Source organism: Piliocolobus tephrosceles, chromosome 8 (assembly GCF_002776525.5).
Source record: "Piliocolobus tephrosceles isolate RC106 chromosome 8, ASM277652v3, whole genome shotgun sequence".
Classification (NCBI taxonomy): Eukaryota; Metazoa; Chordata; class Mammalia; order Primates; family Cercopithecidae; genus Piliocolobus; species Piliocolobus tephrosceles.
In genome coordinates, this window is record NC_045441.1 from 140,651,194 (window position 1) to 140,677,859 (window position 26,666).

Below are 26,666 nucleotides of genomic sequence, written 5' to 3' on the forward strand. Positions count from 1 at the left end.
ATGGGGGAACCCTAGAGGTATTCCCACTAAGGACAGGAAAAAGCAAGGGTGCCTACTATCTCCACTACTATTTTAACATGTTTCTGGAGCCAATGCAAACATGGAAATAAATGAAAGCAGAGACATAAGACCAGGAAAAGAAGAAACAAAACTCTATTTGTAAATAGAGTTGGAACATCCTATTTTTCAAAAACTCAATAAAAGAATTCAACAAAGTACTAGGATATAAAATTAGCATGCAAAAGACAACAGAATTCACACACACAAATAACCAGTTAAAGGATAGTAAGAAAACCCCATTTATAACAGCAGAAAAATAAATATTCAAGAATAAGCTTAAATGTTCAAAATCAGTATGAAGAAAATTATAAAACACTCCTAAAAGACACAAAACTAGACTTTAACAAACTTGTGAAGACATCCCTTGTTCTTGGTTAGGATGTCTTAAAATCAAGATGTCAATCAATCCTCACTAAATATATATATATTTATGTTTTGGAGACATGGTCTTGCTTTGTAGCCCAGGCTGGAATACAGTGGCATGATCATGGCTCACTGCAGCCTCGACCTCCTGGGCTCAAGTGATCCTCCCACCTCAGTCTTCTGAGTAGCTGGGACTACACAGTGAGACCCTGTCTCTACAAAAGCAAAAAATTAGCTGGGCTTGATGGTACACATAACTCCTAGCTAACTCGGGAGGCTGAGGCAGGAAGATTGCTTGAGCCCAGGTCAAGGCTACAGCGAGCTATGACCATACCACTGTACTATCGCCTGGGAGACAGGGTGAGACACTGTCTCAAACAAATAAGTTAAAAAAAAAAAAGAACAAATAAACTAGCAGAAAATATTTGCATCATGTAACACAGATGAAGGCCTTATATCCCTAACTTATAAATAACTCTTAAATTTAGGGGGAAAAAATGCCAAAATCTTCAATAACAGGCAAAACACATGAACAGACAATTCACGAGAAGGAATAAAAACTGACCCTTAAACACATGGAAAAACGATCAACTTCACTCTTAGGAGAAACAAAAATTAAAACTACATTGACATACCACTTTTCACCCAGAAGACAGGCAAACATTCAAAAGCTGAACAAGTCATCCTGTTAGCAAAGATGTAGGAAAAGTTCTCTCATACGTCTCTAGTGGCAATGCAAAGTACCATAAGCCCCAAGAAAGGGAATTTGACAGTATCTAGCAAAGCTACATATGTGTACACTCCTGAGACAATGATCCTACTTCTAGGAATTTACCCTATAGATTTGTCCCTGAGAATTCAAAAATACATATGCACAAAGCTATAGACTGTAAAATCATTTATAATGCAAAATATTGTAAACTATCAAAATACCAAAGCACAGGCCATTGGTTGAGTAACCCATAGCACAGATACACAATGGAGTGCTATGCAGTTGTTTAAAAGCAGAATGAGATCTCTTGAACTTGCCTAACTTGCCAGAAATGATTCCAGATTCTATTACATGAAAACAGCAACATGCAATAGAACATACAACATGCTACCTTCAGTGAAAGTAAGAGCAATATATCTTCTTATTCTTAGAGGAAAAATAACAGGAAGTTTAAAACAGAAAACAATGTAGTTAGTTACCTCCAAGAAGTTGAGGGAAATGGGGTATAAGTAATAAACAAGAGGCAGTGACAATTCTGAGTAAAACTTTATATAGCTTTGAGTTTTGAAAGTACACTAATATCTTCTATATTTAAAAAATTAAATCACTAAGAAAAGAAAGGGGAATAAAATCTATTACTGAGAGCAAACTGAAGCAGATTTGCTTTTTAGATTGAGCAACTGAATAAATGTGCTGACATTGCTGCAACCCAGAATTTTTATTGTAGAAGAACAGACATGCAAGAATGAGAAGGCAAAGAACTCAGTGCAGAAGGGTAAGAACTGGAGGTACCGGTGTAAATTCATTATTTCTAAGTTATGTATATGTAAGGGTATATGAATATTTATGTGTACAAATGGAAGTGTAGAGGTATCCAATCTTTTGGCTTCCCCGGACCACACTGAAAGAAGAAGAATTGTCTTGGGCCACACACAAGATACATTAACACTAATGACAGCTGATGAGCTATGCACACACAACCCCCCCCCCCAAAAAAACAAAAAAACAAAAAAACAAACAAAAAAAACACCTCATAATGTTTTAAGAAAATTTATGAATTTCTGTTGGGCCACATTCAAAGCCATCCTGGACCACATGTAGCCTGCGGGCCATGGGTTGTAAAAGCTTGTGTAAGTGTACACACATGCATATATTTCCTGACATCACCAGGTGAAAGGGTGAAGAAGCAAACACCCTCCAGTAGCAACGAGCACACCCAGCACCCATTCCCCACTAAAGGAATCTGGGTTACTTATTTAACAACAGACTTACTCCAGGACTGGGGCATGGGAGGGATAAGATGAGCTTGTAACATCTTGCTATACCAAAACATAATGAAGTGTTCACATAAGTGGTGAGGGCAGAACACTGGCGCCAGCTTGAAGGAGCAACTAACAGCAAACATGGGACTATCTGAACACAAAAAATAATTAGGTAATGAGTTGTAAATGACTGACTGAAGATAATAGGAGTTCATGAGTCAACATCAATAATTAGTAAGTGTAACATGTGAAAGAAGTATTCTTGCTTACAAAAGAAAGCAGAGGGCTAACTGGTAAATGTGGTGGGAGTGCTAGAGCTGGAAATGCATCATTTGCAACCAAAAGAAAGCAGGTTAAAATGGCATCATCAGACAGTAAGTTTTTTGTTGCTGTTGTTTGAGACGGAGTCTATCTCTGTCACCCAGGCTGGAATGCAGTGGCATGAGCTCGGCTCACTGCAAACCTCTGCCTCCCGGGTTCAAGCGATTCTCCTGTCTCGGCATCCTGAGTAGCTGGAATTACAGGCAGCCGCTACCATGCCTGGCTAATTTTTGTACTTTTACTACAGACAGGGTTTCACCATGTTGGCCATGCTGATCTCAAACTCCTGACCTCAAGTGACCCGCCCGCTTCAGCCTCCCAAAGTGCTGGGATTACAGGCGTGAGCCACCACCCCTGGCCTAGGGAGTACGTTTTTAAAATCTAGAAGGAAGTTCTGAGGAAAAGCAAGATATCTGCATGGTCTTAAAGTGTCTCCTCACATACTGCTTTATTAGATACAAAGGAGGGGGGAAAAAAGAAATTTGGCAACAGCCTGACCAGGTGATTCCCATGAGGGAAAGTGGAACAATGTGTGCTTCCAGCTGTGATACCTTGAGGATGGATCAGCACTTTGCAGTATTCTGGCCAATAATACATGCCTCTCATCTAATCATAAGGGGATATCAAAGACTAAATGGGGAAATTTCTCTTTGAAAAAAGAAAAAAACAAGTATATTGGGAAGAACTCTATTCTTCAAAAATACCAATGACAAAAACTAAATCCTAGAACCTACTTGGAGGAAGGGGTAGGTTATGAACGACGTAAGATCAAATGACATAATTGGAATATGGCTAAACATACTACACTGATGTAAGTTTAGGCAGTTGATAGCAGGATTGTGATTTTTTAAGAATATTCCTATTATTAAGAAATACATACTGAAATAGCGGTAAAAAGGCATAAGGTATGTAATTAACCCTCAAATGGTAGGGGACTGGGGGGAATAGACACACACACACATACACACACACAGAAAGTGAGGGCATGCCCAATGATAACGAAATGCTAACAACTGATGAATCTAAGTAAATGGGATATGGGTATTATTTTTATTTTTTCCAACTTTTAGAGTTTGAACTTATTTTCAAGTAAAAATTTTCTAAAAATGCATAACATACCAACAGACAGGCATTCTTGAGATAAAAATAGGACAAAGAAATCTATCTGACAATGACTGGTTTACAATAAAGATCCTGAAAAGATCATCCCGACTCCAGTTCACTAGAGAGCAGCCCCAAACTAGACTGACAGCCCCTTGGGGGCACACCGATTTGCCCCCACATCTCCAGCCTTGACCACAGTGATATTCACACACAGTAAACACTCAAATGTTAAATGCAAACAAATGAGCAAATTATGACTCAAGACTACAGAGAGAACTACAGAAGAATTTAACAGCAGAGAAATATAATCATTCTTCAAATGGTTCAAAGGACAAACCTTCAAACCATGAAAAACTCTATGGTAACTGTTTCTGTGCTTGCTTTGTGTTAGGCATTGTGCTGGGCACTTTATAGACACCACTTCATTAAATCCAACACCCCTGTGAGGTAACTACTATTAACCTTCTATACACTGACTTAGGGAAGTTATATAGGTAGCCAAAGATCATAAATTTAATAACTGAAAAAGCTGCAATTTGACTCCACAGCATAAGCTTTTAACCACCACATTATAGTGCCTTCATAGAACAGAATAAAAAGATTAAGTATCCAATAGTATTCCCAGAAATTATGTAATTCTGTCACTCTGAAAGAGAATAGCAGATTACAAAGAGCAAATTAGAAAGGAGCACACCAAAGGGGAGACACAACAAGCTGAGAAAGAAACCCAGAATTCTCTACTAGTTCTCAAGATAATGAAAACCGTAATAAAGAAGATTAAGAGCAGGAGACAAAAATTATCCAGCAGTTACTAGATGCTATTAGAGAGTGTAAAGAAGGTAATTTTTTAAGTAAATATATATTTTTAAAAAGGTGTTGGGGCGGGGGGGACAGGGACTCACACACATCTCCCAAAACTTTCAGGAAGGAAAAAAAGGATTATGATTAAATTTTTTAAAGTAAGATTTTTCTTGTGACAGCATAAACTGAAAAAACTGAAGAAAATGTTTTCAGAGTATAAAAAAGAAAAATTTGTAATACGAAACATTATACTATGCCAAATTCTTATAATCTAAAGGGAACAGTCTCTTTCAGACATGTAGGGTTTCAGAAAATTTATAATTCTTTTTAAAGGAATATAACCAAGACTCCGAAAGATTGAGGGTAAAGTTGGAATTAACAGAGGAAATATATTTTTTGCAAGAAAATTGTGTCAAGGTTTATAATCTAGGTTAATCAAATCAAACAGAGAAAAGGGGAATAAAAACTTCATTTTCGGTGGGGAATGGGAGAAGGGAAAATTTATTTATTTAACATTCATAATCATTTACATTCACAAAATGAGATTCTGAATTATAAATCATTGCAGGAAGTAAAAGAGAAAAATAGAAAGAAATTGTATGAACAATTTTGCCTCAAAATAGCCAAGCATTTCAATTACAACCATCAATCCAGATACCTCTATTAAGCTTTTCAAAAGATATATTTAAAATAACACAAAAGAATTCAAAATAAAAAGATGTGAAAAGATAACTATTCAACCGGCAAACTAACACCCTACGTGGCCATAGTGTCAGGCAAGACAAAATACCTGCCCTTCCTGATCCCTCAACAAAAAACACATTACACAGAATAAAGAACAATTTTATACTGGCAAAAAGCACAACATACTAACACTGGCCTGACCTACTTGCTAAATAACAGCCACAAGGTATTTGTTTAAAAATATGATAAACTAATAGGAACAATTAATAGTGGTCAATTGTAACAACTTGTTAAATCAACATGTCAAAAATAAGGTAAAAGGACTTCATCTAACTAAAAGAAATTAATAAACACAAATGCTACACCTTTAAAAAGTCACTACTTCAAGTATCAAAACATTTATTTAAAAAAACCTACTTTAAATTCTCTGATTAAATGAAATTAAAGCATAAATTAACATACTTCAGCACAACTTAAAAAAAGATAAAGCTATCCTGTAAGGTATATACATACATAAAGTTACAAATACAATAAATTTGGCTTCAGCCAAAGCTACAGCCTAAGGTAAACTTACAGTCTTAAATGTCCTTTTTCCTTAGGGAAGGAAAGAAAATGAATTACAAATTCAACTTCGTATTAGAAGTAAAAAGGCAAGTAGAGGAACTGAGTGAAGAGTATAAATGTGCAAATCAGTCAAACAGCAGAGTTTTTCCTCTCCAGTAAGTCATTCAGCAAGAGAAGGAATCTGAACTACCTGAGGAAGCAGGCCAGAGGTCATCACAATTCTTCAGCCCTCAGGCTCCACTTCCCAGGTAGCCACAGCTGAGCACAGTTACCCAGCAGCTCTTTTATTCCCCAGGAGAGAAGGCCCCTCCCCTCAATCCCCACCACTCAGGCAGAAGCCTAATAGAACTTGCTGAAGACCACAATAGAACCTGGTAATACGGCTTTCAGCTCTAGGTCCAAACCTCACTGGCGGGGGCAGGGCGCAGGTGCAGAATTTCTGCTTCTGCAGCCACCTCCTCCCCACCCTCCACCACCACCCCCGGCCCACCACGGGCACCTGAGGTTCTGGCCACATCACCTTCCTTTCCCAGGCCCACCACCTCCTCACTAGAAAAAGCAATTCCAAGAAGGGCAATGACAATGCTGTGCCTTCCACTCCCGCGCACGGGCCATCAGGCCCTCTCCAGCTCCAGGAAAAACGTGCTCCAGGCCCATGCAGCACCTGAGGGTCATCTCCATCCCTCAACCTCTCGACACCAGTAGCCCAGGAAGACCAAGCTTAAAAGCTAAACCACACCTCGGATTCCAAGGGCCATCTCCACCACCCCACTGCCCCCACCCGGCTCTGAACACCTCACCCTGGAGGGGCAGAAGCCAAGTGAGGTAGGAAGTAAGTTAATAAGTTCATCGGCATTTTTTATAATAGCTCAAAATTTTAACCCAAATGTTCACCAACAGGTGATTCAATAAACAAATTGTGGTATCTCCAGCACTCAGTAATAAAAAAGAATCACTACTGACCTGTGCAGCAATATAGATGAATTTCAAAATAATTACACTGAGTTAAAGAAGCCAGACCAAAAATGAGTATATACTATACGAGGCTTTTATTAAACATTCTAGGAAGTGAATACTAATCTATAGTGGAAAAGCAGACTGGGAAGACAGAGGTGTTTGAACAGCCGCAAAGCAAGCCAACAGGCACCAGGAAACTTTTGACGGTGACGACTATGTTCATTATCTTGAAGAGTGCACAGTTTATTGTATGTCAATTATAAGTCAATAAAGCTGTTTTTTAAAAAGCTGATGGTAATGTATAGATTTGAGTAAGCATCCGATGTGTCTGTTCTCTATATAAAACATACAGAGGATTTAAAAAAAATAAACAACTTACTTTGCATTTCCAGCCATTGGTTGGTACTGATTTCATAACTGGTTGAAGACAAAAAGTATGATACCCTTTGTCACACGTATCACACACTAGCATCTTGCTATCTTCTCCCGATTGTCTAAAAAATAAGATAGCATTAATGATGCCTTATCTTTAAACTTATGTTTTGTAACGTAAGTAATCATGAAAATAATCAGTCCTGGGAACTGCACAGTTCATAAATACCTCAGTATCTGTTTTGTCTCTGCAGATAATAACAGAGGTAACCCTGCCATAAGGATTACCTCCTAAATGGTAATCTTTACTCAATGCTCACCTATGGTTAACTTGCTCTAGCCATTTTAGGATTCCTGCAAAGGAGGAAGGGTTAAGGCAAGATGAAAAGCCTCTGATCTTTTCTTTTAGAATATAACTTTTGAGAGGAAGGCGCTATAACTGCTAGGTGCTACTGTGTGAAAAGGAACAAATCTTGAAAAGACACTGTAATATAATGTAAAGACGATCAAGTTTGGCATCAGATTTGTTTGTATTCAGGCTGCTGTTTTCTAGCTGTGTCACTGAACAACTTAGACTAAAGCTGAGTTTCAGGTATAAAACAGGAATAATAAAGATTACTATGAGAATTAAACGTAATGCAGGTTCAAGTGCTTAGAATGTCTATTAAGCAATTAAATGCTGAATAATTATTTCAAAATACAAACCTTGTCACAATTATTAAGAATTACAGTTGAAAACCTAAAACCTTTCTGTAAACACTCTTCTGTCCCCAAAGATTGGGCCCCTGACTGACAGCATTATCTCTGTTGAGATTTTTGACTATTGATCACTTTCAGATACTATGATTTTAATTTCAAGAGAAGGGAAAAGAAAAAATGGGGAATGCAAGAAGAGTTGAGAGAGGAATCTCTGAACGAAATCTGGGGGATAAATAGAAGTCAACAGGAAGATGGGTCAGTTGGCCTCCAGTTATTATTCAGTTCAACCTCTACATAAAAAGTCACATTTTATCTCTTCAGCTACACGGAAAGATCTTGGAGAACAAGTACTCTTCCTTCAAGTTCTTTCAATCTTTCCCAAGAAACTGAGTGCAGATACAAGCTATCGAATAAATGTTTACTGATATTTTATCTAATTTTTACCAAAATATGAAGGTACGTAGTCCTATTTATGTCACATAACTCTAAGATATCAATGCTTATTTCTTATCAAATTAAATAATAAAAACAGACTGATGATGGCAGTTGGGCATAATTCTTGCTGGTTATAACAAAAATCCTCAGCCTGTAAATGAAGATGCTGGTAACATCCCCAAATCATCGAGGCCATTAGAATCATGGGGGTGCGAGGGGAAATCACAGAAAAGACTGGAGAAATGACCAAGAGATGAAATACAACAGGAAAAGATAACCCCCTTACAAATTTGTAAATGCCACATATTTCATTTTGGAATTATGCTGACCAGGACGTACTCAAGGGGGCTTTTGGAGAGATGCAGATGTACATTAAAATAACAGAAAGTGTTCTTCCTGGAATGGAAATTCAAACACATGACTGATTTTTTGGTTCAACTCTAATTCGTCTACTTCTGTAGTTAGAGGTTTAAATCCTATTAAATCTCCTCCCCAGTCCCCCTTAAGAAAAGCTGTTTTATTCTTCCAATGCTTGTTTTAAATTGTTAACATCGCTTATTTTTTAAATTGTTGGCAAATTTAAATTAGCTTTTTAGACAACCAGAGCAATTTAAATTATTAAAATCAGTTTTGTTTAAACTTTTCAAAATAATATAAATGTTAATATCAGTAATGTTTTAAAGTATGATGAAGTCATTCTGAATGAATATAGCTAAAATATGAACAACCTTTATTATATTACACAAACTTTTAGCACCTAGTAATAGGATCCCTCTTAAACTCAACACACAGCTTTGAATTGAAATTAAAACTTACTTGCAGTTCTGGCACACTTTGCACTCAGGACATTGCCAACCTGCACGTTTTAATGGAGTAACCGCTATATCCAGGCACATTCCATGATAGTGCTGACCACAAGTAGTACAAAAGAACTGATCTAAGAGGTCTCCCGGGCTGTCGCACACTGCACAGTTTGCATCTTCCTTTGCTATAATTAACAGTAAAACAATGAAATTGTTGTATAAGAATTTAAAATTTTTCTGACTTTACAGTAAAATCATTCGAAAGGATTTGCATCATGAACCTTTCAGACATTTGAAGTTATTCACATTGAATTGTCATCTAATCAGAAAGAGGTATCAATAAAAACACTAGGGAATTTAATCTAAATGTAACCACATTAAATTTAATTGTATAGTTTTGCAATTATTTGTGGCTATATCTACTTGAGACCATAAGCAGTTCTTTAATTTTCTATTCCTAATGCCAATGATAATGCTGGATGCCTAATTAATGCTCAATATATGCTGACTGGAAAGAACCAAACAAGGAAAATACCAACGCTCTGCAGTGTAACATAAACATTTTCTTTGAATGTTAAATTTATTTTGAAATTACAAAATCAGATAAGAGACAAAATCAAGAAACGTTAGTATCAATTAAACTAAGATGCTTCTTAAGCATAAACAGACTATTCAAATCACATAAGGGCTTTTTTTAATTACTGGAAAATGTCTTATGTAGGAGAACATTAAAGACAGAAGCTACATATTTATACATAAACACATTACTTAATATACTAATTATATATTCATCTATATTAATTTCTAGTTGTAAAAGCATTAAAATCCACATAATTATGGACATCATCCATCCCTAAATGTGGATTAAAACAAAATGTACTAACAGTTCTTTTAACATATAAAACAGAAAATAAACATAAGGATAAACTGCCCTGCCAAATACACAATTAAACTTATGCATACTGCAAAACAAGAAGGAAAATAATTCTAAAATCATACCAATCTTAGATAATATATAAAAAATATGCCTGTATATAACAAGTATCACAAAGTATATGAATCTTTGCATTTTTTGAGGGTTTGATCATTCCTATTATTCTGACTCATATGTTCTTTCTTTTCCAGTCAAGCATATCATACCAACCTTAGATACTATATATGAATATGCCTGTGTTTAACAAGTATCACAAAGCATAAGAATCATTATTTTTTCCTTTTTTTTTTTGAGACCGAGTTTCACTCTGTCACCTAGGCTAGAGTGCAGTGGCGTGATCTCGGCTTACTATAACCTCTGCCTCTCAGGTTCAAGGGATTCTCATGCCTCAGCCTCCCCAGTAGCTGGGATTACAGGCATGTGCCACCACGCCCATCTAATTTTTATATTTTTAGTAGAGACGGGGTTTTGCCACATTGCCCAGGCTGGTCTCAAACTCCTGAACTCAAGCAATCCTCCTGCCTCAGCCTCCCAAAGTGCTGCGATTATAGGTGTGAGCTACTGCACTCAGCCTTTTTTCCATTTTTGGAAGGTTTGGTCAGTCCTATCAATTCCTCTCTGACTCATACGTCCTTTCTTTTCCAGTCAAGCATCTTAAAACAGAGTTAAAAAATATTTCCTTTATTTGTACAGGAGTCTGCAAACTTTTCCTGAAAAGGGCCAGATAGTAAATATTTTAGGCTTTGTGAGCCATAGCAGTCTCTGACAAAAAGTCAGACTTTTTGTTTTTATTTACACGCTTTTAAAAATGTAAAAATAATTTCTCGCTTGAGGTCAGTTACAAAAAAACAGGCTTCAAAATTTGGATGCTGGCTGGACCTCTGATATATTTCACAAAGGCTGACTTAGCACCTACTACTCATCTGAAGCTACTTGAGTGAGGCTGCCAATGCCCCCAGGAAACCAGATGGTTACCTTTTAGTCTTTGGTTTTTTTGCACTTTGTAGCATTTGCATTTCTAGCCACTTCCACATTAAAATGCCCCCTTCCTTAGTTTCTATCATGGCAACTCTCTCCCAATTTCTCCTTAGGTTTTCCCCTACTTTCGTCTCATCCACCTTTGTTGGCTTTTGTACCTATACAATCTTTCTAAATGCTGGAGTTTCTTAGGATTTCATCCTTTTCCTTCTTTCCTAATCCCCCATAGTTTCCCTTTGTGATCACATCAACTCTCACACCATAAAATGCCACCATGATTCCCAAATCTATATTATTGGCCCTAGAATTCTTTCGTAAGCCCCAAACCTTTATTCTTCAAGTCTTACTGGATCTCAATAGCCAGATGTTCTAACAACATTCAAACTCAACTGCTCAAAAGTGAAACTCTTTTAAAAAACCAAAACATCATGCATTTTCCTCAAGAATGGATAAAGGCAGAAACCTTAGTATCATTGTTGACACAGAACTCAGCCCTGACCCAACACATCCAGCCAGATCCCAATTCTTATGTATTAAACTTCCTATACATCATTCTTCCTTATATGTTTATAGTTTAGTCTATCATACTAAGTTGGTGCAAAAGTAATTGCAGGTTTTGACATTACTTTTAATGGCAAAGACCGCAATTACCTTTGTACCTACCTAATATTCTGTCTCACTAATTGCATTATCTTCTGCATCAAACCATCTATAGTTATGGTTCTGACATCCTCTCTAAATCATTTTCTACACATCCAGAACAATCTTTCAAAAATGTAAATCTAATTGTTAACCTCTGTATAAATTAAAACTCACCAATATCTCATTTTTCACCTAAAAGAAAATCAGAATTTTCAAGTATAAGGCAAAAAGGCCCTTATCTCCCTTTCCGACTGAATCTTAGAACAACTCCCTATTATGTGGTCATGGTGGGTCGTCTGCCACGCACCTCACATAACCTGCTATTCGTGTTTGTGTGGTTGCACACATTCTATTCCCTCTGCTTCAAATTTTGTGTTTCTGTTGAGCTCACAGCCTTCAAAACTCTGCTCATGGCTGGGCACGGTGGCTCATGCCTGTAATCCCAGCACTTTAGGAGGCCAAGGCAGGTGGATTACTTGAGGTCAGGAGTTCGAGACCAGCCTGGCCAACACGGTGAAACCCAATCTCTACTAAAAACACAAAATTAGCAGGGTGTTGTGGCACATGCCTGTAGTCCCAGCTACTCAGGAGGCTGAGGCAGGAGAATCGCTCGAACCCGGGAGGTGGAGGCTGCAGTAACTGGAGTTTGCACCACTGCACTCCAGCCTGGGCGACAGAGTGAGACTCTGTCTCAAAAACAAACTCTGCACATTATTTCCTGAATACCTATTACCACACCCAAATATCCATTTAGTTGTTGACTATTACATTTTCCCATATGCTTATAAGAAACTTGTTACATAATCAATTAATTACAGCACAACTCTGTGAATCCTTGAAGGACAGGGGCCTTAACTTTTTTAACTTTGTATCCCCAACTGCCTAGCATGAATCAAGTCTTATTGAACATATTTTAAGTGAAGGACTTAACTGCTAAAATCACTTTTAAATGGCTCTTAAAGTGATAGGCATTTAAAATAAATCATTAATCTAAAAATGAAAGCGTCATAAATTAGTTCATTTTTGATAGGACATAATTGGGATAAGTTATTTTTCTTAATATTAAGAGTACTAGTATTTATCTTTCAAAACATGTATATTTAAAAATTGATCTCTTTTTGCTCACCTTAAAACTTTTTAAAAATTGGGGGAATACTCAACTAATTATCAGAAACTAATTATCAGATAATCAATTCATTTTTCTATTATACTTTCCTAGAACACTAAAATGCTTCTGTGAAACTTCCTAGAGTTTGCTTCCCTGACACTTCAACTTGCCATGGCAGCTACTAGCGACATGTGGTTTCTGAATAAGTGAAATGTGATTAGTTCAAATTGAGGTGTGCAGTAAACATAACATGCACACTGGATTCCAAAATCTTAATAGGGGAAAAAAGTCAAGTCTCTCAAAATTTGAAATATTACTTATTTTGGATGATTGAACTAAATAAAATTTATTACAATTATTCCCAAATGTTTCCTTTTACTCTTTTTAACATGCCGACTAGAAAAATTACTTATGTTGCTCACATTATATTTACACTGCACAGCACTGTTTATACAACAAAGCCTACTCTGCAACAAGACAACTGTCACTGTCACAAAAATCACTTTTTAGACGATGATGATTTCCACCAATTCCTTACTGACAACCTTGCTGTGTTACTGGATTACTATGGATCATTGGTAATAAATTAGTCAAAGAAAAACATCCATGTAATACATCCGGTACAAAAACACCTAATATGCCTTCCTTATGTGAAAAACAGTAATTTTTAAAAGCACTACACAAACAAATGAGGTTGGTTCCAACCCTCCCAGTCAGGGAGAAGATGTATGGGAATACTGAAACAACCTTTTGGAGGTCATGTATAAGAAGATTATCGATACTACTGGACAGCTTTGGTGTCGTGTCAGAAATTAACTATGTATATTTAGACACACATATGTCTGTAAGCCAGAGACATTAAGTTTAAAGTAATACTCAACCAAGAAATTTTTCTTTAAACAGCTGAAAAAGCAAAAAGACAGGCTATAACTAAAGATAATTTAAGAGGGGACAGGAGTAAAATCCAGGTCTATGTGGCTTCTAAGATCAGGCTCTTGACTACTAATCAAATTGACTCCTCAGCAAACTTCACTACTTATCAATGAAAGTGATGAGTATTTGAGTATACACAAAAGTAGGCATGAAATGCCAACAGTGGCATACAATGAAGAAGCTAAATGAAGTAAGGGGAGCAAAGTTCATATGGCAGAAGAAAAGTGAGAGGAAACAAAACAATCATCTTTGGAGAAAGTCATTTCCTAAGAGACATCTGAAAAAAGAGAAGAGAGAAATTTTTAAAAAAGACAAAAACATTGAGCTTAAATTAGAATAGAGCTTATCATAGATCCTTAAACTTGATGAAGCTATTGCTTAAGTCCAGACAACATGTAAGAATAAAAGCACTGGTGAACAGCAACAAAAGTTAAAATAGCTGTCATATAGTGTGAATTTACGAAGGACCAAATCAGCATTGCTTTCTAATTTCCATCAAACCCTATCATCTGCCAATTTTCATTACTGGCAGGACACTGTGCTGGGTGATTTGCCTATGAAAGGGAATCTCTGGAAAGAAAAAATAAATCATGGATGTCATTCAAAGAGGCTAGACCATATCATTGGCAGGTAGATAAGAAAGGTCAGAGGACTGACAGAATTTAGGGTAAAAGAAAAGCAGCAGGACTTAATGTCAAGAAATACAAAGATAACCAAAGAAAAGAGGCTGGAGTTAAAGCTTGAGTGAAGTAAAAGGAATTAAAGCTAAATGATGAGTAAATACATTGAGGAACAGGGAGTGAATTAAGATATGTAGCATTTCCATGTTTAAACCCTGCAAAGACTTCTCATTGCAGACTGAATAGAACCCAAACTCCTTCCCTTGCTTACAAGGCCTACATGATCTAGCTTTTGTTCGCCTTGATGATGTCTCTACTACCCACCTAGTAGGCTACTATGCTCCAAGTAAAATGACATGCTATCTGTTCATGAATCATGCCAAGTCCATTCCTCAAGGTCTGTGTAGTAGTCTGTTCCCTCTCCCTGGAATGTGCTTTCCTCTTATCTTGCATGATTGGCTTCTTGCCATTCAGTTTTCCTTTTCAGGAAGTGTATCTGGTTGTATCTCCTAGATGGATTTTTAGTGTAAAATTTCCAGGCAAGGTTAATGTATCCTTGTATCATCATGAAAATAATGTTGCAGCAATGACCAGCCATTTACCTATGACAGAGCACCATAAAAGTGTTTCCTGATGAAAATCTCGGCCTTCTTCACAGATACTCTCTTTAGTGGATTTCTTTATAATGAGATGCATGCTTTTGTTAAATTTCTCAACGTTTATAAGAAGATGTCAACCTTACTCCTAACTCAGTCAACTAACACAGCTATTGCTCTGCCCCTTAGGAAGCAACAGAAAATATATATACTCAATATGTATTACTACTCTCATGACTTGAGTCTTAAATAGGAGGTAAAATAACTACCTTTTTTAAAGCAATTAATATATACAAGGCACAATGTTATGTGAATGCCATTCATTGTTTTCATTTAACCCTCATAATAACACTACGATTTAAGACAGTATCACTTTAAAAGCATAAAAAGTAACTTCTGCCATGACACACAATTAGGACAGGTGGATATATTTATAAAAGATGTTTAAAAAGGTGACAAAACATCCTATCTGCAATATTCTTTAAATTAGATCCTTGGAACTTAATCCAAGATTATGATCATCTTAACAGATGGGTCAGAACGTTGTGTAGTTAGAATGCACTGTTTAAGATCCCCAAGGAGGCTGGGCATGATGGCTCACGCCTGTGTATCCCACCACTTTGGGAGGCCAAGACGGGCAGATCACGAGGTCAGGAGTTCGAGACCAGTCTAGCCAACACAGTGAAATCCCGTCTCTACTAAAAACACAAAAAATTAGCCAGGTGTGGTGGTATGCGCCTGTAATCCCAGCTATTTGGGAGGCTGAGGCAGGAGAAATCACGAGCCCGGGAGCCGGATTTTGCAGTAAGCCAAGATAACGCTATTGCATTCCAGCCCAGGTGACAGTGCGAGACTCCATCTCAAAAATAAATAAATAAATAAATAAATAATCCCAAAGAAATCTAATTTAGTCATTTAGGCCTTGATTTTACACCACTGACTTAGTTTGAAGGTTGTTATAAGAACCAGCCCTATGAAACTGTATTTTTCTACTACAAGGTGGCTATACTTTAAGACAATTTTTCACTGCATTGTATCAAGTGACGTCTTATTATTATATCATTATATCAAGTGACGTCTTGCTATAAATAGTAAGAATCAGATTAAGGGTTCATATTTCCTTCTTTGTACTGACTGCTAAAAAGGTATAGGGCCAAATTTGTGGTTACATCTAAAATTATATTGGGGGGGGTCTCTCTATTACCTTCATATTTATCCTTTCCTTACTTATTTTTAGTTTCATCCTATTGCTCGTGTATTTTTATGAGTCTCTATAAGTCTATTTTAGAAAAAGGCAGAGTACTCATAATTTTAGTATATCTTTTAGCTTGATGTTGCCATAAACCTTTCATTACATACACGATCAACGATAGCAAATTATCTCACCTCAGTACTTATTTTATTATTCTGCAAACTGATTTATGATTGCTAACATTAACTGAAGGTATACACTATTAGAACACAGTTATCAGTAGAAAGTAGCACTGCCATTAAGTAATAAAACATTCTAACATTAGAAAAACATTCTTATAAAAGTTTGCATGTTGTTTACTGAGGTCTAAAGCATAACTACAAAAGGCTGAATAAAACTCAGATGCTTACATACACACAAAATTGTTTTATTGAGATGACAAAGTATATTTATTATACCGCCCAGAATATAATCCACTCTGATAACTGCCAGTTTATGTACTTGCTGAAGTAACTCAGTACATAAATAGTAGCCGTAACAGTTGCTGTGCATGAAAGTTCTTCTCTTCCAGATTTAAGAGTGTGCAATCCAAAGCATTTTAAAACTTTGAATCACTTATTTATTAGCCTAAATATAATTTAAAATTTAAGTTTGCCTTACCTATAATTTGTCTGCACACTAGGTTACTAAGAGCAGTATGATTACATATGTGAACACAAAATAATTTTAACAGAAAATGAAATCACTGTACTCAACAAAGATAAGGGATAATGATCACGCAGACTAACTGTATTTGAGATTAGTTTAAGCCTGGGGTAACTATATTTATGTTTCACAGACCTGGAGAAGAAAAAAGCTTTTATCAACATTGCTAAGGAACAGGTAAAAGTTAACATTAGGTAACTGAGAGGTGACAAAAAAAAGACTGAATAAAATATCATGGAGATTTCATAATGAGATTGGAAATTCAATAGACTAAAGAAAAAAAAAATCCCAAAACATACACGCTCACTGGGAAAACACATAGTAAGAAAAAGAAGAGATCTCTCTTTAATGATACAATAGTAAAGAGTTATAATTTCCTGTATAATGTAAATTTCAAGCACTTAAACATTTTCATTGAATTATAAAATACTATTTGGAAAAGAAAGAAAAACTGCACAACTGTAGATTACAGATGACCAAGATAGATGAATCATGAAAAGGTGCTAGCAGAGATTTCTGCCACACCTATCAGGGATACACAACTTCTAAGAATTTCAGAAGTGTTTGGTGTTCCTATTAACGTAAATCCTGAAATAACACCTGAATGAACTGTATTCTAATTCTTCAACTGGATGGCTTTTTAGTGTAAAAGATGTTGAATACTGATTGACTTTTTAATAAATTATTTTATAGTATAAATTAGAAATACTGCATAGTTAGTATTTATGTCTTTCCACAGTGGTTTTTAAAATGTTTTAAGAATAAAAAAACATGCAAACTTTATTTGATTTTTCTGAGGAAATAACTTTTTGGATTTAACTTCAATGAAACCATTGATAACATTTCCCTCCCCAAGGATCTCTGGCAAATATCCCTGAGATTTTAAAGATTATGTATTATTACCTTTTAATACAAGTAGAATAACACTCAGGGAATTTACAACATTTGTTATTGTAAGTACATTGGTTGAAGTTTAAAAATCTATCCGTAGTAAACTTACATCTTTCAGGAGCTTGGTCAATGTGTTCTGGACAAAGCAGGAAGATGTGACTGAAATCCTGAAAGGTGCCAGCTCCTGCAGCACAAGGATAATGATACATCTGGGTACATTTCTCTTCACAGCATTTGATAGTGGCTCCAAGGTGCTTACAAAATGCACATCGCTGAAAGGGGTAAAGGAGAGAAATCTCTTTATAAAACCTTGAAAAGGGATATTCAAATATAAGCTGGGAAGGTGTAAAAAACTCTCTGTACAAGTAAAACAAATTGAACCTGCAAAATATTAAACAAAGGATTAAAAATAATAAAATCTACATTACTCAATTTAGTGCTTTGTGTGCTACCAACTCATCCTTCCATTCAAATTAGAAAGTTAGAATCTCACTTTTTCCTTATATGTTCAAAAATAAATTCTGAAGCATTTTTGAAACAAAACCTAAAGATTTTTTAAAAAAGCAAATAGTAATATGGTTAAAAGGGCAGGTTTCTATATTGAGGATTATTATAAAGTTTTTAAATCCCACCAGAACCAGCAATAGGAATATATATTATTTATGAGACACATTACTATTTTTTACCCAGCCTAGAAATAAATACAAAATAAACTCATCAATTTTAAGTTAACGGGGACACAAATGGTTAAAGACTCACACACAAAAAATCTACATACTTCAGTGCAGCAATCAATTTCAAATTTCTTAACAAAAGATGGAAATGCGGGGAAAAAAATTAGTCATCTGGTATCTTTCCCATTTCAACCTGCCTCTATTATCTTACAAGTGGTAAAACGCACAGAAATAAGCCCCAAACAAGAGGGGCAGTCTAGGCTAAGTGAACACATAAGAAGTCAGAACAAATTATCTAAAATGTTGCATTTACTTATTCAGTTTTCCCTTAGAATGATTCATAAACTCTTCCTCATTCTCCCAAGTCCACTTTGAGCATCATTTTCTTTGAGCAGAGTTTGATGGACCCTGTACCATACAGTATGAAATCTCTCTGTGTGAAATGCCTATCTAATATATATTTTTGTTTACACCATTACATAGTAGTTACTTGCTTATGCCATTACATGATCATTGTTTATCTTTTCCTCATCCTAGTCCAAGATCCTTCAATCGTGGTGCCATACTATCTTTGTATCCAAAGCACCAAAAATGCTGCTTGATATAGGCCCTAATAGATAGGTGTTCCTGTTTATATATACCAAAAAGACTTAACTTTTGGTGATCTTGTTTGTAAGTGTGGCTCATAAATAGCTTAGCTAACTGGAGCCTCATATAACAGAGACAGTTGGACCCTGCTAACATTACTGTGGATATCTTCACATGTTACTACACTGACTCTATATTCTGCTAATTAACCAGAAACTACAGTAGTTAAAAGTATAATTTTTTCAATGTTTTATGTATAAATCTGTATATCACATAATATCAAACTCTTCCTCACTGTCATCAGTCCACTGCATTGAATCAACATAACAAAGCTAAGTGACTCTTGAGGGCTGAATGAGAAAGAAGTAAGAATAGAAAAAGATATAAAAACTTGGCCAGGCACGGTGGCTCATGCCTGTAATCCCAGCACTCTGGGAGGCCAAGGCGGGCGAATCATGAGGTCAGGAGATCGAGACCAGGATAATCCTGGCTAACATAGTGAAACCCCATGTCTACTAAAAATACAAAAAATTAGCCGGGCATGGTGGCAGGTGTCTGTAGTCCCAGCTACTCGGGAGGCTGAGGCAGGAGAATGGCGTGAACCCGGGAGGCGGAGCCTGCAGTGAGCCAAGATCACGCCACTGCACTCCAGCCTGGGCAACAGAGCCAGACTCCATGAAAAGAAAGAACAAAAGAACCAAAGACGGGAGGGAGGGAGGGAGGAAGGAGAAAGAGAAAGAAAGAAAGGAAGAAGGAAGGAAGGAAGGAAGGAAGGAAGGAAGGAAGGAAGGAAGGAAGGAAGGAAGGAAGGAAGGAAGGAAGGAGCGAGGGAGGGAGGGAAGGAGGGAAGGAGGGAAGGAGGGAGGGAGGGAGGGAGAGAAAGAAAGAAAGCAGAAAAAAGAAAGCTAAGTGACTCTTGGTGTGTCTTCCACAAATTCTGAGTGCAAGGCAATAGACCACTATAGCTTCTAAATAACTCATAAACACTAATTACAGTTGTGACGCTTTAAAATTTTACATAAATATACAGAATAACATTTCAGTTCTATTTTGGCACTCAAGGGTATTAATGCATTAGAAACACAGAAAAAAATAAATATTTGTCTTCATTGATAAAGTGTAATAACAAGCTTTCACAATACAGGTAATATTTTTTATTATAACTCCCAAGGTATCTATATAAATATGTTTAATGCATTAACAGAACCCAGAATTAACTACAAATACAACACCTTGGGTAGTCTAAATGTCTGAACAGAAAGGCCACGTAAATGTCGAGAGAAAAAGTACAATCAATCTTTTGAAAAATGTTTATAACAACTCATTAACATAACAAAATAATTTCTGCTGAATTGATAAAATCTAAAATCGCTTATTTTGATACCATATGGAAAGTTTTGCGGAAGCCTTTTGCACTAAAAATAATCTTGGCAGACAAAATATAATGAGAGGTAAGTATATAATAACATAATTTAAATTGACCATCTTCTCAGTGTCTTTCTCATTTTAGAAATACAAATATGTTCTCTTAATCATACCTGCAATGAAAAATATTATATGACATTAGCTAAACTACTATGAAAAGCATTGGAATATATCTAACATACTAATTTACAATATCATATAAAGATATCAGTGAATAAAGGAAGGAAAATAAAATACTACATTTAGGAGAACACTTCAAACCCATCGGTTACAATTACATAGCTAATGAAGAATATTCGGCATTAAAAGAAAATGTTTGCTATATATACATAGTCTGGAATGTATCTTCCTAAACCAAATCAATAGTACTTGTAAAACTGTAGACAATATCAAAGAATGAATTTCGACAGGGAACTTCTCAAATGTCAACACTCTTATACACTACACGTAAAGGAAATCGAGCAAGTTAAAATATTAATAATATAATAAGTAACATACCTAATACATAAGTAACAATTACAAAGCTAATTAACATTTGGGGAGGAGGGATAAAGAAAATAGCTCTTGGCTGGGCATGGTGGCTCATGCTTATCCCAGCACTTCGGGAGGCTGAGGCAGGTAGATTATTTGAGCTCAGGAGTTCAAAACCAGCCTGGGCACCATGGTGAAACGCCATCTCTATAAAAAATACAATAATTAGGTGGGCATGGTGGCATGCACCTATAGTCCCAGCTACTCGTGAGCCTGGCGTGGGAAAATTACTTCAGCCCAGGAGGTTGAGGCTGCAGTGAGCTGTGATCATGCTACTGCACTCTAGCCTGGGCAACAAAAGTGAGACCCTGTCTCTAAAATTAAAAAAAAAAAAAAAAAAAAGGTAGCATGTTATAATGTTATAATATTTTCCCATATTAATCCAAGAACACAATAACAATAACAACAAAAACTCAGTGAGAGCTCATATTACCAGTTTTAAGAACAAGTCTGAGGAATTTTCAAAACTTTTCTTTAATAGATTGAAATAAGAATCTGTCAAAATATATTTATAAAACAAAACAGAATGAACAAAATTTCTGAGATTAAGGTTGTATCATAAAAAAATGCCAAGAAGTTAAATATTCCACAGTTCATTTAATTAACCATCCAGTATTTATTCTGTATCAACTATAGCAATGGTCTTAGGCTACATACTCTAATAAATAAGTATTATAAGGCTCCCCATGCTCCAAATTTGTTTTTAACCTTCACCAATCTTTTCTTAGTATTAGGCAACTAGGATTCTCCTAGGATGCAGTAATAAAGAACAAAGATGGAAAGTAAGAGAAAGAGGTAAAATGACATGAAAATCTGATCCAGAAGGTCCAATGTCTGTTTTATATGAGTACCAGAAAGGGAGAAAATGGGAGGGATTATAATCACCAAAATTCTAAAGGAAAAGTTATGAAAATATCTAATAATAAAAGCTAACATTTAATTAAGCATAATCCTCATTCAACAGATGAGGAACCTAAAACACAGAGTCATTATCACTGTTCCACTTACCTCTATATCCCTACAAAAATACCCACTCTTAATCTGTAACAATGCCTCTTTAAACTCCCTGAATGGCAGCTTCAGGTAAAAACTTCCCAGATAGTTTGAAATAACAAGGATAAAAGGAAAATTCTTGGAGCCACATAAAGAAGAAAACAGATCATTACAAAGAAAGAAGAATCAGGCATCAGTTCTCATTACCAATACTGAATTAAAAAGAAACCCAAAAAAATCATTATTTTCCTAGGTCTATAAAAAATTATTTAAAACCAAAATTTTAATGCCTGTTAAGCTAACATTCAAGTCCATAGAAAACAAATGTAAATAGGTTAAATTCTCTAGTAAAAGATAGCAACTTTCAAAACATGCAAAATATACTACTTACCACATATACATATTTTACATAAAACTACACTACAGACTTCATTTATGTATGTGTGTGTGTACACATATATAATAAAAAATGAATGAAATAATTTGGATATTTGTCCCTGCCAAAATTTCATGTTGAGATGTAATTCCCAATGTTGGAGGTGGGGCGTTATAGGAAGTGTTTGGGTCATGGGGGCAAATCCCTCATGGCTTGGTGCTATCCTTGCGATAATGAGTGAGTTCTCACAAGATCTAGTCGTTCAAAAGTGTATGGCACCTCCACCCCTCTCCTTTGCTCCTGTTCTTGCTCTATGAGATGCCTGCTCCCCCTTCTCCTTCCACCATGATTTCTAACTTCTTGAAGCCCTCACCAGAAGCAGATGCCAGCACCACACTTCCTGTACTGTCTGCGGAATCTTGAGCCAATTAAACCTCTTCTTGTTATCAATTACCCAGCAACAGGTATTTCTTTATAGCAACACAGAAGCAGCCTGATACTATATATACACACACTCATACATATGCACAGTGACATACACAATTCAAAAACAGACTTGAGGGGAAAAAACACAAACAAATGCTATCCAAAAAATGCAGGTATAGCAATAATTCCAAAGAAACAGAATTCAAACTAAAAAGCAATGAACAAGTCAAAGATAGTATTTCATAATAACATAAGTTTTATGTTACAGTGTGAATTCCAAAAGAAGCCATACTCATTAAAGTTTATACACCTAATATATTTCATATATAAAAAGTAAAGCTGAGTAGAAATAACATGCATAGATTAGACTTTAACATAGCTCTCAAATCAGGATATTAAGTAGATATTAAATAAATAATAACAATGATCAGATTTGATTCAAACTGACACATAAAATACACACAGATCTCTGTATTTCAAAAATAAAGAAAATATATTCTATTCAAATGTACACAGAATTTTCAAAAAAAATTCACATGTATGGTCATAAAGAAATGTCCATGTATTTTAAAAAGCAGGTATTTCCTAGGTTATATTCAGTAAAAGCAGATGTGTCCCTAGACCTAACACAATAAAAATCAGAAATTCACAATATAAGGATAAACTCCCAAATCTATCCACTGGCAAAATTTAAAACTCCTTTCTATGTAACAGCAGAATTTTAATCAGGAAGGAAAATCATGTTTATTTTTAAATGATTAAGAAACATCAAAAAAATCTGAGATGTGGCAAATGTGGTATTCAGAGGAAAAAATATAGCTTGAAAAATACAAAACTGTAAGACCAAAGAATTAAAATAAATAATGCTCGATTCAGAAATTCGGCCAATAAGAATCAACAGAATCCATGAGATTCGCAATGTGGGGAAGTAAACCCACCCTAATACTGTGTTTATTAAAATGCTATTAATGAGATTCAGTGTTTAAACTGTTCACTTTAGAAAATGAAATAAAACTGACTGAAATAAAACCTAATCTATGAAATTATTCTGTATATGAATTGACCTGAAGTAATGAATATTTCAATGACTGATTCCTAATTCTTGTTCTGGCCCAGGCTAATTATTCTAGTTGGCATATTATTAAACACACATTTCTGATTGAAACATCTGCTAAAAAAATAACATCAAACGACATTACAAAATCAAAATAGAGACTGCTAAGAGTGGAATTTTTCTCCTGCCAGTATCTTTCCTTTCTGACCCATCCTCCTCACTGCTGCCACAGTAATCTTTCTAAAGGAATACAAATATACTCTGAATCAGATGCAAACCCCTCAATACAGAAAGTGTGGTAGGCAGAATTCTAAAATGCCCACATACCACCATCCCGACCAAATTTCCTACCCTAATACAGAGGCTATAAATATGGTGAAATATCATGGCAGGGATAATGCTATTAATACATTATATGGCAAAGGAATTCTGCAGATGTGATTAAAGTCACCAATCAACTGCCTTTGAATTAATCAAAAGGGAGATTTGCCTAATCTAATCAACCCCTTTGAAAGCAGAGTTTTCTCCAGCTAGTAGCAAAAGGGAAATTCACAGCAAGGGAACATTTCAATACACTGTTGCTGTCTCTGAAGATTAAAAAGAGCCAGGAGCAAAAACCAAAGAGTGGCCTCTAGGAGCTGAGAGTGACCCAGGCCAATAGGCAGTAAGAAAATGGTGAGCTCAGTCCTACAACTGCATAGAACTGAATTCCTCCCACTCCTGAATGCACCTAGAAGAAGATTCACCCCCAGAACCTCCACCCAGGTAACACCTTGATTCAAGTCTTGTGAGACCTTAAACAGGGAGCACAGTTGAGCCTGATGCCCAGAGTTCTGACCTAAGTAAATGGGTGCTGTTTTAAAATATTAAGTTTATGGTAACCGCTTTATAATAATAGATAACAAATAGAGCAGCATTTCAAGGCCCTCCATGCTTTGGTCTCTGCCAAATCACTATTACATTTTTAAGATATTTTTTTAAACACTATACTTACATTACACAATGTCTTAACACTATGAAGTAAAAATGTAAATATTTTAAACTCCGGCTTGGAAATGAGGAGGCAGAATCTCAGAGATTTTCCTAAAATAAAACAGGAGAGGCAAGCTTTCTGAGTCCACAAAAGTGCCCTCTACCTATTGGGTCAAAGAAAAAGTAATTTCTCTATTTGTAACAACATACATAAATTATAAACCCTGAAGAAATATGTCCCGAATAGCTATCTTTAACATAACCATAAATAAAAACATGAATAAATCTGACTACATAAAAATGTAAAAACTTCTATGTGGTGAGAACACACATTACAGAAAAAAAAAAAATCAAATGACAAAAAATAACCTCCAATTTGAATTACAAATATCTAGTATCCTGGATATATAAAAATAAAGCTTGTAAGTTATAAAAATGAGTATAATTTTAAAATAGACAAGGATACTTTATAGAATTTCATAATTTAAGGAAGGCATAAAGTTAGCCAATAAAATATGGGTAATATGCAAGAATCAGTAAGCATTATTATTTGCCAGCAACTAAGCCAAGTACTTTATAAGAATTACTTTATTCCCATCTACGCCAGGCACGGTGGCTCATGTCTGTAATCCCAACACTTTGGGAGGCAGAGGTGGGTGGATCACTTGAGGTAAGGAGTTTGAGACCACCCTGGCCAACATGGTGAGACCCCATTTCTATTAAAAATACAAAAATTAGCTGGGCCTGGTGGCAGGCACCCGTAATCTCAGCTACTCAGAAGGCTGAGGCAGGAGATCAGTTGAACCCAGGAGGTGGAGGTTGTTGCAGTGAGCCAAGATCGTGCCACTGCACTCCAGCCTAGACAACAGAGTGAGACTCCATCTCAAAAACAAAAAAAAAAAAACAAAAAAAAAAAAGTAAGCAAGAAAAGAAAAGAAATTACTTTATTTCCATCTAACCACAACCATTTTAGGTAGATACCACTCTTTTTCATTTTACAAATGAAGCAGAGAGGTTAAATTCCTTATTCAAGCCTATAAGTCAGGAAATGAAAGAGGAATTGAACTCAAGGAGTTCATAATTAGTTCCATACAAGTAATAAAGACCAATTCATCGACTATGGAAATGTACTGAACACTCTGTCTTGTTTACATAATGGCTTCTATTTAGGGTTTAAGAAAATAACATATAGCCAGGCATGGTGGCTCGTGCCTGTAATCCCAGCACTTTGGGAGGCCAAGGCAGGCAGATCACTTGAGACCAGAAGTTTGAGACCAGCCTGGCCAACATGGCGAAACCCCATTTCTACTAAAAAAAAACAAAAACTAGCCAGGCATGGTTGTGCACGCCTGTAACCCTAGCTACTCAGGAGGCTGAGGCAGAAGAATTGCTTGACCCAGAAGGTGGAGGCTGCAGGGAGCCAAGATTGTGCCACTGCACTCCAGCCTGGGCAACAGAGCTGGACCTTGTCTCAGAAAAACAAAAAAGAAAGTAAGAAAAGAAAGTAGCCACTCTGGGATTAGAATCCACAAAATACTCTCAGTGTCAACCAAAAGAAATGTACTGGAATGTTCATAAAACATAATTCATAATGACCTCAAATTGAAAGTCCCCAAAATGCCCAACAGTAAAATAAATTACGGTACTCTTAACAACAGAACACTATATATCAATGAGAAAAATAAACAACTGGAAGCAACAATTTGGATTTATCTCACAAATACATATATGAAAGATGACAGAAAACAGTACTTAGTAGCTCAATTATGCAAAGTACAAAGCCAATTACACAAAGTACAAACATGCAAGACTCACCTATGTTGTTACTAGTGATGACAGTGCATGTCTTTGGGGAGTTAGGAGTAGTAACCAACAGGAGGCTTGAATGGAA

General features: G+C 36.0%; 1 protein-coding gene across 7 annotated transcripts in view; it reads right to left on the reverse strand.

Annotated features, from left to right (window-relative positions):
* Window positions 1–26,666, reverse strand: part of KMT2C (lysine methyltransferase 2C) — a 230,332-nt gene that overhangs the window by 125,903 nt on the left and 77,763 nt on the right. For all 7 annotated transcript variants that reach the window (XM_026447023.1, XM_026447019.1, XM_026447024.1 and 4 more), the window contains exons 6-8: window positions 17,846–18,008; window positions 9,151–9,322; window positions 7,208–7,322 (exon numbers count right to left, since the gene is read on the reverse strand). In XM_026447023.1, coding sequence (XP_026302808.1) covers window positions 7,208–7,322; window positions 9,151–9,322; window positions 17,846–18,008 — 450 coding nt within the window. The remainder of the gene's footprint in view (window positions 1–7,207; window positions 7,323–9,150; window positions 9,323–17,845; window positions 18,009–26,666) is intronic.